Source organism: Narcine bancroftii, chromosome 6 (genome assembly GCF_036971445.1).
Source record: "Narcine bancroftii isolate sNarBan1 chromosome 6, sNarBan1.hap1, whole genome shotgun sequence".
In the NCBI taxonomy this organism is placed as follows: Eukaryota; Metazoa; Chordata; class Chondrichthyes; order Torpediniformes; family Narcinidae; genus Narcine; species Narcine bancroftii.
In genome coordinates this window covers 61,813,173-61,831,630 of record NC_091474.1, presented here as the reverse complement: position 1 = coordinate 61,831,630, position 18,458 = coordinate 61,813,173, and the positions used below count along the sequence as shown (strand labels likewise).

The 18,458-nt window shown below is 41.6% G+C and overlaps 1 protein-coding gene and 1 long non-coding RNA gene across 2 annotated transcripts in view; one reads left to right on the top strand and one right to left on the bottom strand.

The window, feature by feature from the left end:
- The window catches only part of ero1b (endoplasmic reticulum oxidoreductase 1 beta), a 91,621-nt gene extending 78,777 nt beyond the window's left edge, over positions 1-12,844 (bottom strand). Inside the window, exon 1 of the mRNA XM_069885057.1 lies at positions 12,631-12,844. Within this exon, the coding sequence (XP_069741158.1) occupies positions 12,631-12,765 (135 nt within the window). The 5' untranslated portion in view covers positions 12,766-12,844. The remainder of the gene's footprint in view (positions 1-12,630) is intronic.
- The window catches only part of LOC138736121 (uncharacterized), a 77,977-nt gene that overhangs the window by 1,850 nt on the left and 57,669 nt on the right, over positions 1-18,458 (top strand). The gene's annotated exons all lie outside the window — the stretch shown is intronic.

The following is an 18,458-nucleotide window of genomic DNA, read 5'->3' as shown; positions in this document are numbered from 1 at the left end:
GAGTAAATGGGGAAAAGTGACAACATAGAGTGATCCAAACTAACAAGAATTTTAAAAATCAAGCTGCATAAACTGGGTTGATGCTATGAAATTATTTTCTCCAGCTGGAGAGTCTACACTGTGGCAAGGATCCCAGGATAACTGTTTGGGACAGAGGACAATTTTTTTATGTAAAGGGTAAAGAAATTTCACAATTCTCTCCCACAACATCCTGTGGAAGCTAATTTCTAGGATATACAGTAAAACCCCTGGTATTCAGCACCTATGGGGATTGGTAGATGTTGGATAAGTGTATTTTCTGGTTGAGACTTGGTCTTACAATGCCTAACTAATACAACTGCATTAAGAATAAATAGTTTAAAAGACAAAAATACTATACAGTATTTGCACTGAACAAACTTCACCTGCATGAATAGATAAACCTTATTTTTAGTCAACTTCTTTGAAAACATTTAATCAATCGCTGCATTTGCAGGTTCCTCCCACTCCACAGAGCCACTCAAAAAACAAACAATAATATTATAGATAATTTCCACCCATCCCCTCCAAGTTCACAGTTAAAGCCTCTGACGGGGGTAACTCTTACTAAGCAGGGAAAATGAGACACTTTAAGAAATTTGCCCCAACAGTGAGTGGCATCAACCTGGGTGACACCATTACTGCTTCACACAATTTTAATCAAACTGCTATGAACAAAGCATGACCAAGGCACCCCACTGGCTGAATATTTGCTGTAATCTTCAACAAAGGTTTATGTATTCCTTCAGAGAACATTTACTTCTACAATTTTAAACTTGCATATTTTTTACCTCTAATTTTTTTAAAATTTATTTTCCTCAATTTTTTTGTCTGTTGCTTGAGGCTGCTAGTTGCTTGAATTCTGGATAACAGGGGTTTTTACTGTATTCATAACTGAGACCCAAGTAATTTCGACTCTCAAGTAAATCAGATTGGGAAGTCCATTGAATAATGGAAGATTTTATGGGTAGTACAATTTACTCTTGCTTCAATTTCAGAAGATAGAAAATGGGAGGGCAATGTAGGAGTGTATTGTTACAATCAATTCATTGTAATGAACATGAGGAGGATTCAAATAGTAGAGACAGAGCAGAATTGAGCCTTGTAACAGAGATGGAAATAAGGCAATGCCAGCCTTGCACTTAACCAATGTACCAATTTGCCCGATGGTAGCATACTTGCTTTTAAATCAAAAAAGTCATGGTTTAAATGCCATTTCAAAACTTGGTTCAAAGTGCAGTACCAAGAGTGGGCTGCATTGTTTGAGGAGCAACCTTATAACCATATAACTGTTTACGGCGTGGAAACAGGCCATGTCGGCCCTTCAAGTCCACGCCGGTTCACTTGAACAATGCAACAGATTCACTTCTTCCTGTAAAGTGGAAAATCTTAATGAAGTTAATTCTCAGAAATTGTTAGTTCCAGCAGGATTCGGAGTCTGCAATCGAACCTTTAACCTGAATTTTCTCTTTTAGAATGTCAATGAGACTTTAAAGCAATTCCTTCATATTCTGCAAGTAAAATTAACAATCCTCCATACTCCTGAAATAAAAATGGAAAATGCATAGCAGGTCAGGCAACACCAAACCCAGAATAAAAGTGTGTGGTTAATGATCAATTAATGAAGAGATGTAAATGCTGAACTGAAATTCAGATGACATATTCAATAAAGGGCTTATCTGTGGATTCTGGGAAGCTTTTGTAGAAAGAGAGGGTCCTAGCCAATAATTTTGCCTCTACTAATCATGCGTTGTTCATTAAGTTTATGTACAAGACATTGGTGAGGCATAATTTGGAGTATTGTGTGTGCAGAGAAGATTCACTAGGATGTTGCCTGGACTTAGGGAACTGAGTTACAGGGAAAGGTTAAACAAGTTAGAACTTTATTCCCTGGTGCATTGAAGAATGGGGAGAGATTTGGTTTTAAAATTATGAGGAGGTAGACAGAATACATATAGTTCAGCTTTATCCACTGAGGGTAGGTGAGATACAAACCAGAGGACATGGGTTAAGGGTGAAAGGGGAAAAGTTAAAGGGAACATGAAGTGGAATTTCTTCACACAGAGAGTGGGTGCAGTGTGGAATGAGCTGCCAACTGAAGTGGTGAATGTGGGTTCAATTTTAACATTTAAAAAGAATTTGCACTGGGTGGAGGTCAATGGTACTAGGCAAACAAAAAAAATGGTTCAGTACAGATTAGAAAGGCTGAATGGGCCTGTTTCTGGGCTGTAATATTCTATGATTTGGCTTCACCTTGACAAGATGAGGCAGAGAACAGACATATTATTCATTGTAGGGAAGTTAAAATGTTTGATAACAGGAAACTCAACTTTAGACACACAAGCAGATATACATTACAACAAACATTATTAGTTTTTAAATTACAGGTTGCTTTATAGGACTAGATATTACAATCCATGACATTTCAGTATCGGTTAGATTGATCCTCTCTCATAGAGTTAGTACAGTTGGTTGCCTCAATTACAATAATAGAAAATATAATCCGGAATCAGTCGGTTCTGTTATCAGTGGGTGCTTCAGCTTTTTAAACACAAGACACCCTTTGCCAAGGCAGGCAAATCAGACCAAGGTGTGTATCCCAAATGAATTTGGAGCCGAGATAGGATCCCTCCTTTTCAGCCACAGCCAGTGATTGTTCACTTCAGCTGAGTTGGAGAGGGATTTAATTGTCTTTCTGAGGGCCTGCCCTGTGATTCCTACTTTTCTCAGAAGCTTGGTCTTGGATTTGGCAAATGGGAATCATATTTCCTTACACTACAGCTTCCAAAGGCTGTTTAACGTCGCAGACCAACAGCAATAGAAATTCACTGAGACAGTGTTATTTTTTAAAATTATATATTTATTAATAATTACTAATAACACCTTAATGAATTTATCTAAACTTAACCACCAAGAGAGAGAGAGTAACCCTAACCCTAATGCTACTCAAACCATTTCAGTTTAGGCACAATTCTGGAAAGTCAATTCAAAGTTCAGTCTTAGAAATCCTGTGTTGAAACTCAGAATTTTTAAAACTGATGTTTAGAAGTAAATACGCAGGTGAGACACTGAGTGATCAGACCACCACAAACTCACAAATACCGTAAATATTCAAGTACAATGCAAATTATTTTGTACTGAAAATTTGAGCTCAAAGTGGGGGAGGGGGGGGGGTCGCATTATACACGAGGTTATAATTTTAAAAAAATTCTGCCAGGTTTAACGATAAGTAAAATTATCAGCAGCAGCGCGACTCGGGCGGGCGGGGGTGGGAGAGAGACGCCAGCGCGACTTGGGTGGGCGGGGGTGGGAGAGAGACGCCAGCGCGACTTGGGCGGGCGGGGGTGGGAGAGAGACGCCAGCGCGACTTGGGTGGGCGGGGGTGGGAGAGGGACGCCAGCGCGACTCGGGCGGGCGGGGGTGGGAGAGAGACGCCAGCGCGACTCGGGCGGGCGGGGGTGGGAGAGAGACGCCAGCGCGACTCGGGCGGGCGGAGGTGGGAGAGAGACACCAGCGTGACTCGGGCGGGCGGGGGTGGGAGAGAGACGCCAGTGCGACTCGGGCGGGCGAGGGGAGGGGGGTCATATTATAGATGGGGGTAAAAATTTTCCCCCTTTTTTCCCTCGAAAATGGGGGGGGGGGTCACATTATACACGAATATTTACAGTACTTGTCAAGATGCTTTCAGAGAAATGTCCTTTCATACCAATGATTGTCACAACTCCCCACTTCCTTGCATAGGGGAAATGAAACTTGTGACTTCCTCGATGCTTCAAAACCCAGGCATGGGTCAGACGAAATGACCATCAAAATGATCATGCAGGAATGATCCTGCTTCCTTTACCCAGATATAGGTCAATCAAAATGAGCACTACAATGGTCACAATGGTTTAACAATCATGGCAAGGAGAATTAGCAGAAATGTCCATTTTACAGAGCGATTCCAACTCTGTTTTCAGATGAATTGCTGATCAATACTGAACAATGTTTATTTAAGTATCTCAAACACATGAGATAATTATATGCAAGTCCCATCTGTTTTTCCTTTGGATAAACAAACCATTGTTCTTAGTTCTTCTGCTAAAGCATTACTTTATTTAGAGTCAACACTCATATGATGCCATGCAGTCTGTAAAAATGTTGTGAAATCTATGAATGATTTGCACCCTGCACCAACCCCCAAAGTAACACTCACTAAAAAACAGGAGCTTGTAATAGCTGTAAAATGGGAATCGTATTTCAAAGGCTGCAAAACATTTTGGAACATCCTACAATCATAAATTGTGCTTCATTTATACACTTCCCTCTTTGCAATTCTAACAACGCTTTACTTATATATGCGCGAGAGTAATCGTCTGGATCCAGTGTTCCCGTTGTGGCATTCTCTACATCGAAGTGTTGGACACAAACTGGAGATTCTTCACTGATGCCCTTGGCTCTGTCCACTTCAGTGACAGGAATTTCCCAGTGGCCAACCATTTCAATGCTGTGCACCACTTGCATGCTGACATGTCTGTCCATGGCCACTGGTAAATTGGAGGAGCAACACCTAATTTTCTCCAACCAGATGGCATTAACATTGACCTCTCCAGTTTCTGCTAACCTTCTCCCTATTCCCTCTGTCTTCTTTCCTCCAGCTCTCCACCCCTTTCCCTCTCTATTCACAGAGCCACCCCCCCGCCCACTCGTTTGCTTTTTGCTCCCTTTTAATTTTTAAATTTAATTTAGGCATACAGCACAGTAACAGGCCCTTTCAGTCCATGAGTCCATGGCACCAAATTCCACCCAATTAACCTGCAACCCTCAGTAAGTTTAGAACGGAGGTAGAAAATAGAAGCCCCCCAGGGAAAACCCACGCAGACAGTGGAAGAACGTACAAACTCATTACAGACAGTGCGGGATTTGAATTCCAGACCCAATCGCTGGCACTGTAACAACATTGCACTAACTGCTACGGTAATCGTGCCACCCACCTATTACCTCCTGCCAGTGGGACTATGCTTCTATCTCCCACCATTTTGTTCAGGTGCCTGTCTACATTTTCCTCATACCTTGATGAAGGGCTCAAGCCCGAAACATTGGATATGTATCTTTATCTTCGCTATATAAAGTACATTGTTTGACCTGCTGAGTTTCTCCAACATTATGTTTAAGCTTTGGAAGTTATTTCTCAGCTCCCCTCTATTTTTTTTACTATTTAAATCTTGGTCCTTCTTACCTCTCATAATTTTAAGTATCTTTACATTTATCCATCCTCTGCTTTAAGGAATAGAAGCAGATAGCTTTAATTACAAGATAACGGAACAGAGCAGGCCATTCAGCCCATCAAGTCTGTTCTGCAACTCCACCCTGTGCTAAACTGTTCTCACATCTAATTCCAAATTCCAGCCTTTTCCCCATATCCCTTGATACCCTGACTAATTAGATACCTATCAATCTCTTCCTTAAATGCCCCCAATGATCAGGCCTCCACAGCTGTATGTGACCACAAATTCCACAAATCCATGGCCCTCTGGCTAAAGAAGTTTCTCCTAATTTCTGTTTTAAATGAGTACCTTCTAATTGTAAGACTGTGCTCTCTTGACCTGGATTCATCCACCAAGGGAAACATCTTATTCACATCTACTCTGTCCAATCCTTTCAGCATTCAAAATTAAGATAAGGGGCCCAAAACTGCACACAGTTCTCTAAAGGAGGTCTCACCAGTGCCCCATAGAGCCTCATCAACACCTCTTTACTCTTATACACTATTTTTCTTGAAATGAATGCCAACAAAGCATTCACTTTCTTTACTACTAATCCAACCTACTGGCTAACCTTTAGGTTTTGAATTTTCTCTCCATCCAAATATTAATCTGCCTGTTTATTTCCTCTTCCAAAATATACAACCGTATATTTCTCAACATTGTATCTCATCTGCCATTTCTTTGCCCACTTTCCTAAAATGTCCAAGTCTCTGCAACCTTTTGGTTTCTTCAACACTTCCTACTCCTCCATCTACTTGGTGTCATCTGCAAACTTCGCCACAAAAACATTCAATCCATTCAAAGCCAATGCTCCATCTAATATCATTCCTGTAATTCCACGGGCTCTCATCTTATTATGCAGCCTCTTAAGCGGAACCTCATCAAAGGCATTTTGAAAATCCAAATACACAACATGCACAGCCTCTCCCTTGACCTCAAAATTCCAATAGGTTGGTCAGGCAGGATCTTCCCTTCATAAAACCATGCTGGTTTGGACCTATTATGTCATGCACCTCAAGGTATTTCATAACTTTGTCCTTGAGGATCGACTCCAATAACTTTCCAACTACTGACATCAAACTAGAAGGCCTATAATTTCCTTTTTTCTGCCTCCCTCCTTTCTTAAACAGTGGAACTACATTTGTGACCTTCCAATCCTCCAGAACCATGCCAGAGTCTATTGGTTAATGGAAAAATAATTTCCAATGCCTCCACAATCTCAAAGCCACCTCCATCGGAGCCCGTGGGTACACAAACTGAAGTTCCTTAGATTGTTTCTACAGTAAAACCACTTCTGCAACTTCTCCAAATGCTTCACATTCATCCCAAAATGTGTAGTTCTGAGAATTATTCATGATAACTCCAGCTGAGATCTAATTAGTGATGTGTAAAGATTTATCATGACGACTTTTTATTTCTACTAGGTGCCCATGTTTTTGAACTCAAGAATTGTACTGAATGAACAATTAACCATAGACACTATTTTGTCTTTTTCATTTTCTTGCAGTATTTTAATTTATTTTGTAATGTGGATTATATAAATGTTTGCACTGTGACGCTGCCACAAAATAAATTTTGTAACATGTTGATGACAATAAGTTCTGATTCTACATTTTCTTATCAAGCACCATGTCAATTAAGTAACACTGGCACCTTCACAAATATATCTACATCTCCCCCAAGGTCTCTGATCTCTTAGCAACCCATTCAAAAATAGTTTATGGCGTTTCTTCATTTTGCCTCTTCCAAAGTGTATCAGTTCAAAAGCTTATGTTTCTGCCCATTTCACCTGAAGCCACTATCATCCTCACTCCTGATTGTATTTACATTGCAACATCTGCAAATTTTTTTTACCTGTATACGCAAAAAAATACAGATCCTTTACTAATCACCAGAGACTTCAAAACATCTTGTTTAATCAGGAAAATTACCCTCTTCCTTCTATGTCACTTCCAACTATTGTCTCCAAATTACCACTGTACATTTAAAGCCAATGCTTCTTTTTTTGATCCAATGCCTTTTTAATATACAAATGTGCAATATCTAATGATTTTGTTACTAACCGAGTATGGCTATCATTCTGATTAGAATGCCTAATCCATATAAATACTGAAGTTTTACCAAGTATGCTTTGAACTGCATAAAATCACAGGAGGCACAATCCCTCATAGCTTTCCTGCTGCACATGATTTGTACGATACATATATCCACATGTGCTCATTGACCCAATGGCCAGAAGATCTCCAACTTCCTTGATTAACTAATGAACCACCACCTTAATAACAACTTTCTAAAATAGGGGTCCAAGCACCAAATCTACCGGGTCTAGCTTGAGGCAGTTATGCTTCTTTTGAAGTGGTATTCAGATGCTCATTGTTTTGATAATTGGTGTGATAATGAAAGTGGAGTTCAAGGGAAACCTTCAAGACCAAGATCAATAAAGTTGTGGAAGTAAGAAATATGGACAATAATAGCAACTTGATGGAAAGATATTGATTACCTATGTCCCCATAATCTAACTGAATAACAGAATAGATTTGATGAGCTGTTTGACTTATATCTCTTCCATCCTGGAATGAATTAGGTAATTCTGACAGGGAAAATCTAAAAATGGTTTTGGCACAGACTAGAAGGGCTGAAGGGGCCTGTTTCAGTGCTGTAATGTTCTATGGTTCTAAGAGATTCATACAAAATCATGTGAACAGTGAAACTGTCAATAACACTACGTAAATTTATTTAAAATGAATCTCAATCCTTTCCACACTAAGGGCTTACCTGTGATTTTAGACAATCCATGAGCAAAATACTAGAGTAAAAACAAAATGTTGGAGAAGCTCAGCAGGTCAGTGTCCTTTATGTAGCAACGGCAAAGATACATAACCGACGTTTCAAACAAAATACTAGAGATGCTGCAATTTCCAACATGTCCAGTACAATGTCACCTTGAGACGTGTCTTTCCCTCTCAACATTTAGAGGCCATGGAAGGAACTGTTACCCTTCCATCTTCAACATTCTGTGCTTTTCTCATGAAAGAAACAACACTTGCGCCTTTTCCTTCCCAGATCTCTTGTGTCTTGTAAAAGAAAATCTACACAGTTGCATTTTTGAAATTAAGAATACAGACAGTCCCCAGTTAAAAACGTCCAATTTACGAATAACCTGTAGTTATGAACCGACAAGCCAATGGGAAGTAGAATGGCGTCAACCTCTGGTTTGAGTGTGGTTGTCATAATTCTTAAATTTTATTCATATTGTCACCAACAGTCCCTGCACTGGTCCCACTGCCCCCAACAGCCCACCACCCAGCCCCCACACCGACTGGGGGTGGGGGGGAGGGAAGGAAGAAACAGCAGCAGTGGAGTGTGCCATTGCAACACCACTGTCAGGCTATGTGACATGCGGCCTGAGCAATACAGCAGATGGGCGAGGGGACGAGCAGCCCAGCAGAAGGGAGGGGTGGGGCGATGTCGCTGTCAAGCTGTGCCGCAGGCACCCTGGGCAAAGCAGCAGGCGGGCAAGGGGACGAGCAGCCTGGTGGAGAGGAGCAGAGGGAGGAGGGGAGAAGAAGCAGCATGTGGCATCTCGACACCCTGTAAAATGGCCGGCGCTTGGTTAAAAGTATTATTACCTGTATTATTATTATGTACTGTATTATTATGTTTAAAATACTTCAGTTTATTGGGAAGTGTTTTATATGTGTATAAAGGTAACACACACACACACACACACACACACATATATATATATTTACATACATACATACACACACACCAAGATAAACATTTGACTAACCAATGCTAAATAAGGCCGTATGTACTGGTTCTGATTTAAGTACAAATTTGGGTTAAAACAGACCTAGGTAACGGAACTAATATTTAGCCCAGGGACTGCCTGTAATGCATTTGGTTCTCACAATGTGGTATCTTTACATTAGGAAACTCAAACATCAGATTGGCTGATTATTTTAGAGAAAACGTCTATTCTGTCCACAAGAATGATTCTGCGCTTCCTGTTCCCTGTCACTTTAATTCTGCATCCCACTCCTATATTGACTTTTGTCTTTAGCCTCCCAGAGTTCTAATGTAACCCCAAGGAATATCTCACCTGTTAGATGACAGCTCTCAGAATTGAATATCAAATTCAACAATACAAAATAATCAACCATTCCAGTCTTGTATCCCATATTTTTGATACCACTTTTTTACTTCCTCTCATCTCCTCCTGTTTACATCTTTTGCAGTCCATATCATTAACCCCTCTCCTAATCAGGACTACCATCACAGATAAATGTGAGGTGCTACATTTTGGAAAGGCAAATTTAAATAGGTCATATACATTGAATGGTAGACAATTGAGGAGTGCAGAGCAACAAAGGGATTTAGGAGTTATGGTAAATAGTACCCTCAAGGCTGATTCTCAGGTAGATGGTGTGGTGAAGAAGGCATTTGGAATGTTGGCCTTCATAAATCGGAGTATTGAATTCAAGAGTAGGGAGGTTATGATGAAATTGTACAAGGCATTGGTGAGGCCAAATTTGGAATACTGTGTACAGTTTTGGTCACCAAATTATAGGAAGGATATAAACAAAATAGAGAGCATGCAGAGAAGGTTCACGAGAATGTTGACAGGATTTCAGGGTCTGAGTTACAGGGAAAGGTTGTGCAGACTGGGGCTTTTTTCTCTGGAGCGTAGAAGATTGAGAGGGGACTTGATAGAGGTGTTTAAGATTTTAAAAGGGACAGACAGAGTAAATGTGGATAGGCTTTTACAATTAAGAAAGGGGGAGATTCAAACTAGAGGACATGGTTTAAGATTGAAGGGGGAAAATTATAAGGGGAAAATGAGGGGAAATTTCTTTACGCAGAGGGTGGTGGGGATGTGGAATGAGCTTCCGGCAGACGTGGTCGAGGCGGGATCATTGGTTACATTTAAGGAAAGACTGGATCGTTACATGGATAGGAGGGGACTAGAGGGGTATGGACCGGGTGCTGGTCAGTGGGACTAGGAGGGTGGGGATTTGCTACGGCATGGACTAGTAGGGCCGAACTGGCCTGTTCTGTGCTGCAAGTGGTTATATGGTTATATCACATCCATCCCTTTGAATCTGTTCATCACCAATGTTCCCTTTAGTTCGGCCCTCTGTATTTCATTTTAACTTAAAACTTGATTCATTTCTAACTTTACCTCATTCTGATGAAAGCTCATCAATTTCATACATTAATTGTTACTCTTGTCACAGATAATTCCTGACCTGCTACATATTTCCAGCATTTTCTGTTTTATTTTGGAAACCTTGGAAACTGCAAAAATCAATATTGATGCAAGATGTAGATTCATGACACCAGTTTCATGGGAATATACTGAGTTTTGGTGGATTCTAACCTTTGTTGAATTCAACAACTTCCAGGTTTCTAAAATTACATTTAAAAATATGAATACAACTAAGCTAAAAGTTCAGCACCAATCAATTGATCTGTTATTGTGTAGTTGGCCCATCACAAACTATTAAGTGCCAGCATTCAGAGTAATTGTGCACCACTATGTCAGTCCAGTGAGCATAATTAGCCTCTACCTGTTGCCAATGGGATTCACTTTAAGATCTGATGTATAGCATCCACTCCCATCAAGGCTTTCCTCAAAGTTTTGAAAACTGGCCATGCAATAAAATTATTCTTCCAGGGATGCTGACCTTTTGATTAGACATTACACCTAATCCCTCAAGTGATAGAAAATATATCATGGCATTCTAAAGAGAGGGGAAGTTGAGATGCTCCACATTATTACCAATCATCATTTAAAAAGTTAGATTGTGATTTATGAGAATCTTTCCATCACTCAAGATCACCATTATATTTCCTAATTTGCAAACACAGACTATACTTTCAAGGTGGTTGGAAAGCATATTAGTATAGTTTTGAAAATACTAAGTTGTACTTGGGCACACCTGCAAAGTGTGAAAACCAGAGCGGTTAGTTTAGTTTTCATATTGTAACTACTGTGTAGCTTGAGTTTGAGGATAGGCCCAGCCTTAGCTCCTGAATTCCAAGAGACCAAAAAGGCTCTGAAATGTGAACCTTAATGAAGAAGGGTTGCGATATGACGGTTAGATTCTTTCTGACTTTGCACAGTTTAATATGGCAATGATCAGCTTCCATTTCCTGTTTGTCATTTACAATTCTCAAGAATCTCTTGATCCTCATAAAAAGATCAGATTCTTAGTCAGTTGAGAAACCATTAATTTTTCATATGACCTCGGCCATTTCAACCAATCAAATGATGACAAACCTCTGACCAATCCCAATTCCCATCCATCCTCCCCGTGACTCATTCTTCCGACATTCCCAAAAAATCCCCAGATTCTACCAGTTACCATCAATGGCCAATTAACCCATCTCGTCACATGTCTGACTTGTGGGAGGAAATCCACGTGGTTACAAGAGCAAACTCCATGCAAACAAAACTGGAATTGCAGGGCAGCAGCTGCACCTCTCTTTTGCCCAGACTTCGATTCAAGATTATGGGAAGTGAACCCCGATAGAGCATTCAGTGAAGAGACCATTAAAAACAACAACATGAGCAGAAGTAGGCTCAACAGCTCCTTGAGGCCACTCTCTACTTAACAGAACCAGGCAGGGAAGTGGACTTGAGGAAAAACATCAATCAGTAATCGTGTTGCTAAGTGAGACTATTGGTTTCTGAATAATTTAAAAGCATATCAACCTTGGATTTGTAACGAGATGGTACCTATTGGGATACAGAAAATTACAAAGATTAACTACTTTCCAAGAATTAATTCTTCTCAATTTTAAAATTTGCCCCTTAAGTTATTTATGAACTATGTGTTGATTAATTGATTAATTCTGGGATTATTCAATAGTTGTGTCATTTTATCACCAACATTCCCTGTTCATGAATCAATCTTTTGAGCTCATACAATACATCTCTTTCCCGATAATCTTGCAGTGAAGAGTACAGGCTAAGAAGAGATGAAATCATATGAAAAAATTCAGTTGGATCGAGGAACTAAGAATCCGTGAGCTAACTTTATCTTAGCTGAAATGAGGACGCGCGGTTTCCTGGTTTTACTATTAGCAGTGCTGCACTCCGGGAAGTCCCCAGATTTTAACGGGAGTCTGGGCTTTCGTGTTTAAGGACCGCAGAAAGAAAGACAAGGCTGTAATGGTGCCGTGGACAATGTTTAATATTCCGCCAACATCGATGAAAATACTTCATGACTGTACTTTTATCACTTAGTAACTTCGTGGGATCCCACTGTGCAGAACGTTGCTCCCACTCTTCGCTATGGTACAGGCGAAGAACAATTCACAAAATACATCAAGTTCCGGCGAGTCAGTGGAAACTTACGTGACAGAAGCAGTCCTCGGTTTCAGGCTCCGGTGCCCTGCTCCTGCTAGCGAGCGTACTGTTGAACCAGACTTCACCATACACGGTTCTGCTCAGCAAGAATAGCACAGAAACCAAGGTTGCTCCACTCCTCATGGCCTTACAGCCTAGCTGCTCTGGGCTACAGTGAAGACGACGACCTCTGGGTCTGAACCGCCGAGTCGCGGCCAGCAGCCGGAAGAGGAAGTCAGTAAAGGAAGTCAGTAACTAATATGGGGAAACAAGTGAAAGTAACATGGATTCGTTGCAAAGTGAGCCCAAGCGTCTTTTCTGTTTCCCGTACACATTGACTGTTTAGAGTTGGCTTTCTGTGAACTTTATTCACCTCCATGTCACAAATGTATGTGTTGGATAATTCCACAATGGTTCCCAATGCAGAGTTGCTAAACACCAATCCATTTTCTATTTTTATGACATAGAAAACATGCATCCATCGTTCATTCAAGTGTAGACAATATTGTTACATTAATTATCAACAAAATACAATCACATGTGGAAACGCCAGACATATCTTTCCCTTGCCCTTCGGAATTCCAAAAGTTTCAAAATTGTGTATGCAAAGTGGATTTGGAGCAGAGTTATTATACTGCAATCGTGTCTGCCTGTCCCGCATCGGACTGGTCAGCCACAAACGAGCCTGCAGCTGACGTGGACTTTTTACCCCCTCCATAAATCTTCGTCCGCGAAGCCAAGCCAAAGAAAGAAGAAGATTATACAATAACCTTTGTCAGGAAACACAAAACGCCAGATGCTGGAATCTCAACCAACAATGTTGGAGGGCTTCGTCGGGTCAGCCAGAATCCATGAGTAGAAGTAATCAAGGTGCAGGTGTCACCAGATGTTTTTTTTAATCTAACCTACATAGGGGAGGCCATAGCAAGTGCACTCAATACAGTCGATTTGGTTAGATGAGGTACATGTGAAACAATGCCTCATCTGGAATGTCTGTTTATGAGCATTTATCAAGTTTATTATCATCCGATTGCACAAGTACAACCCGACGAAACAGCGTTCTCTGGCCCTTGGTGCAAAGCGCATATAGACAATACACATGCAGGACAAATATACATACAGAAAAATAAATACTGTGCAGAAAATATTAGTCTCAGATTGTTAGTGTGAACAGCTCCTTTGGTCGTTCAGCATCTTCACTGCCCGTGGGAAGAAGCTGTTCATCAGCCTGGTGGTGATGGCTCTGATACTCCTGTATCTCTTTCCCGATGGGAGTAGCTTAAAGATGTTGTGTACTGGGTGGGAGGGGTCTTCAACGATTTTGCGCGCCCTCTTTAGACGATTCTGGTAGATCAATTTGATGTGGGAGGAGGGAGACTCCAGTGATCCTATCTGCTATTCTTATGGTCCTGTGGATTGACCTCTGATCTAATTCTCAACAGCAACCGTATCACACTGTGTTGCAGCTGGCCAGGATGCTATCGATAGAATTCCTATAGAAAATTGACATGATGGTGGACGGAAGCCTTGCCCACTTCATTCTTCTCTGAAAGTGCAGCTGCTGTTGCATCTTCCTGACAAGTGAGGAGATGTTGTTTGTCCAGAATAGGTCACTTGTTCACCAAGGAACCTGAGGCTCTCTACTCTCTTTAGTACCAAGTTATTGATGTGTAGTGAAGGATGGTCAGTCCTGCTCCTCCTGAAGTCCACAATCATTTCCTTCTTATCCACATTGAGACTCAGGTTGTTACTCTTGTACCATATCACAAGGTTTTCTACTGCAATTCTGTCGTGGACTCATTATTGTTGCTGATGAGACCACCCGCTGCTGTGACATCTGGAAACTTGATGACTCTGTTGGAGCTGGATCTGGCAATGTAGTCATGGGTCAGTAGTATGAACAGGTGTGGGCTGAACACACAACCTTGTATGCACCTGTGTTCAGCATGATGGAGCTTGAAGTTCTGCTACTGACCCGGACAGACTGTGGTCTTTCGATTATGAAATCCAGAATCCAGTTACAGAGAGGGGTGTTAAGTCCCAGGGATGACAGCTGCTTCACCAGCCTCTGGGAAATGATCATATTAAATGCCAAGCTTAAGCCTGTTCTTCAAGTGGATCAGGATGGAGTGGATGAACAAGGCTATAGCATCATTAGTGGAATAATTTCTTCTATAAGCACATTGAAATGGGTCCAGTAACTCTGGGAGATGTGCTTTGATGTGTTCCATCAACAGGCACTTGAAGCACTTCATAATGGTGGTCAGTGCATGGGACAGCGGCTGCCTTGAAAACTACACGGACTATAGACTGCTACTGTGGTGTTGAAGATGCCCATAAAGACCTCCATCAATTAGCTTGTAGTCTTTCAGTACCCGACCAGGTATGTTGTCTGGTCCTGCTGCCTTTTGTAGGTTCACCTTGGATAGGGTTCTCCTCACCTTGGCTGTGGCTATGCAGGGGGACTGTTCATCAGGGGGATATGGAGCTTTCTTCGGCGTGATCCTGTTCTCATCAAATCGTACCAAGAAGATGCTCAGTTTGTCCAGAAGGGAGGCATCATTATCTTTAACTTGCAAGGTTGACTTGTGATCTGTTATAGTCTTGATCCCTTGCCACATGCGCCTCATGTCACCAGTGTAACACAGCTGTTTTTGGATCATCTGTGTGTACTCCCACTTTACCTTCTGGATTGCACAGGAGAGTTTAGCCCTGGCTGATCTTAGTGCCATCCTATCACTTGTCCTGAAGACAGCATCACAAGCTCCAAGAAATGCCCAGACCTGTGCATCCAACCCTGGTCGCAAGCTAGTTCTGGTTGTGAAGCATTTGATCTCAGTGACTTCCTCAATGCACTTGCTGATATAGCCATTCACTGACCTTGTATACTCCTCTATGTTTACATGATTTTTAGATGTATTGTCAGCGTACATACATGACATTAAATACAATTCTTGAGATCCTTTTTCTGTGGGCGACGCAGAATTACCACTTAATGATAATGAAAAAAACTGTACACAGCATATACATGTAACAAAGAACTGTAAACTGATAACAAATCCAAACAAAGTGACTGCATTACAGAGAAAATTTTAAAAAAATCAATAAAGTGAACAAGAGACCTTAAATGAGTCCCTGATCGAGTTTGTTGAGGAGTCTGAAGGTGGAGGGATAGCAGCTGTTCCTGAATCTGGTGGTGTGCTTAACTCTGGCTTTCCCTTCCTGAAGTCAATAATGAGCTCCTTAAACCAAAGAGGGGCTGTCTCCAAAAACACCCCTGACTCCAAATAGATTAACACCATTGATGATGGGTAATGATCCTGGACACCTGGCATTGAAATGGCGCCAGGTGCGTAGAGGACTGTTACGAGCAAGGGTGGCTAATGTCATTTGAGCAACTTAGGAATAAGTATAATTTATCAAATGAGAGGTTTCATTGCTACCTTCAGATAGATCTTTTCTACAGGACATATTAGGTCCAACGATGGCCCTACCAACGTGCAGTTATGGAAACCGTGATTCGAAGGAGGAGCACGCAGAAGTTCATTTTGGCAATGTATTTCTTGCTCCAAATGGAAGGCCCGAAGCCAGGCCTTGATGTTGAGGCAGAGGTGGGAGTTGGACCTAGGAATAATGATGGATGAGCGGTGCTGGTCCGATTTGTGTCAGATCAGGGTGGTGCAATACAATTTTCTGCACTAGCTGTACCTGCCACCACAAAAATTGAACAGATCTAAACCCAAACTATCTGACCAATGTTTTAGATGTGGCATTGCAAGAGGGACTTTTATGCACGCAACCCAGACATGTGCCAAGGTGAGACCCTTTTGGGTGGAAAAAAAATCATAGGCAAAGAATTCCCACAGGATCCAGAGCTCTTCCTGTTGGGAAACAGAATGGATGCATGACTTACAACGAAACTATCCAAATTCCAAATTCAATTTGTTATGATTGCATTGGTGGTGGCTAGGAAGTGGATAGCAGTTACCTGGAAGTCCAACTCCTACCTGAGCATTGAACGTTGGAAATGCAGAGCTGTGTTTCCCTGTAGAAAATTACCTACAACCTAAGGAAATAATATGGTACTTTCTTAAACGACACAGGGCGCAGTTATAGTGTGAACCACTGTGCCTCACCACACTGCCCTGTCCTCCCAATTTGCCCCTCCATTGGTGAGGGAGTGGAGAGGGTCCATCCTATTCTAACCAGGGAAAACTGAAGAAAAAGGTAAGCAGCCTATGCCACTGGCTGCCATGACACGACAAATCATAAATCCCCAAATAAACCTTTGTTGTGAGTATCTTGGTCATTGTGCATAAGCATTATTAGTTTGGTGTTAAATGTTTAACGTGGGGGGGGGGTGGGGGGGGGAGTGGAGGGGGAGAGAAAGGGGATTAAAAAAACTCAAACTCCATGACAGGATTGTAAGGAAATAACAAATACTAAAAGTAATTAATGTGTATATCATTGATAATGATATTGATGATATTGACAATTGTTGGAGTTTGTATGGAAAAACTAAAACTAAAATATTTTTTAAAAATGAGCTTCTTAGTTTTGGTGACATTGGGTCTGAGGTTGTTGTTGGTGCACCATTCAGCCAAGTTTTCAATCATCATTCTGAACGCTGACCACTACAGTGGTACTGTCGACAAATTTGTAGATGGTGTTATTGTCATACCGAGCCAGTCGTACATGTAGTGAGTAGAGTAAGGGGTTAAGAACACAGCCCCGTGGTGTTGCAGTACTGATGGCGATTGTGGAAGAGATGCTCTTACCAATCCTCATTGATTGTGGTTTGAAGGTGAGGAAATCAATGATCCAATTACACAGTGGGGTGTTGAGTCCCAGATCTTGGAGTTTGCTGATCAGTTTTGAGGGGATGATGGTGATAAATGGCAAATTGTAGTCGATTAAGAGCATCCTGATGAATAAAGCTTTAGTGTCCAGGTGTTCCAGGGCTTTGATGACCACTGTAGATGGCTGCCTCCCTGAAAGAGATCCGATCCGTGGTCTCAAAGGAGTCTTGTAGCACTGCTGTAGCTCCCTCTGGCAACATCTTGATGTCCCTACAAACTGTTTTGCCAGTGGTCTGCATACTGGGGTTAGAAGAATAGATATGTGATCCAAGGTGGGGGAAAGGGGCAACCTTGAACATACCAGGGATGCTGGTGTACACCCGATCTCGGGTGTTTTCTCCTCTGCTGGCCAAGTTGAAACTGTGGTAAGATTGTTTTCAGGTTGGCATGGTTGAAGTCACCAGCTAAAATTATGGCATCATCAGGTTGGGACATCTGGGCTTCACAGATGGGACTGTAAAGCTCCTTCATGGCTTCACCCTCATTAGTCAGGCAGTACGTAGACTGTGGCAATGAGTGTGGTTAAGAATTTCCTGGGCAGGTAGAAGGGTATGCATTTCACAAGGAGGTACTCTATTTTTGCTGAGGCAAAGGTCTTTACAACATACATTTGTGCACCAGTCCCCCTCAAGTGTTGCCAGAAGCAGCAGCGCCTCTGTCTGCCTTGAAGGTGATCATTTATGGAGATGAAGGGGGAGATGTAAGAACAAGTGGAAAGGGAAATGTGACTGGTGATGGGATTATGTTGAAATTAGTGGAAGTGTTGAAGAATGATGTGTCAGATGCAGAGGATAGTAGGTGAAAAGTGGGGTCCGTTACTCTATCCTTATTTTGTATGGGGGGTGGCAAGGTGAGAGGTGTAGTGTGTAAAATGGAATGGCGTCGTTAATGATATCAGTGGGGAAGCCCCATTTCTTCAGAAAGGGTACATTTCAGATGTCCTGGAGCGGATAGCCTCATCTTGGGAATACATAGCAG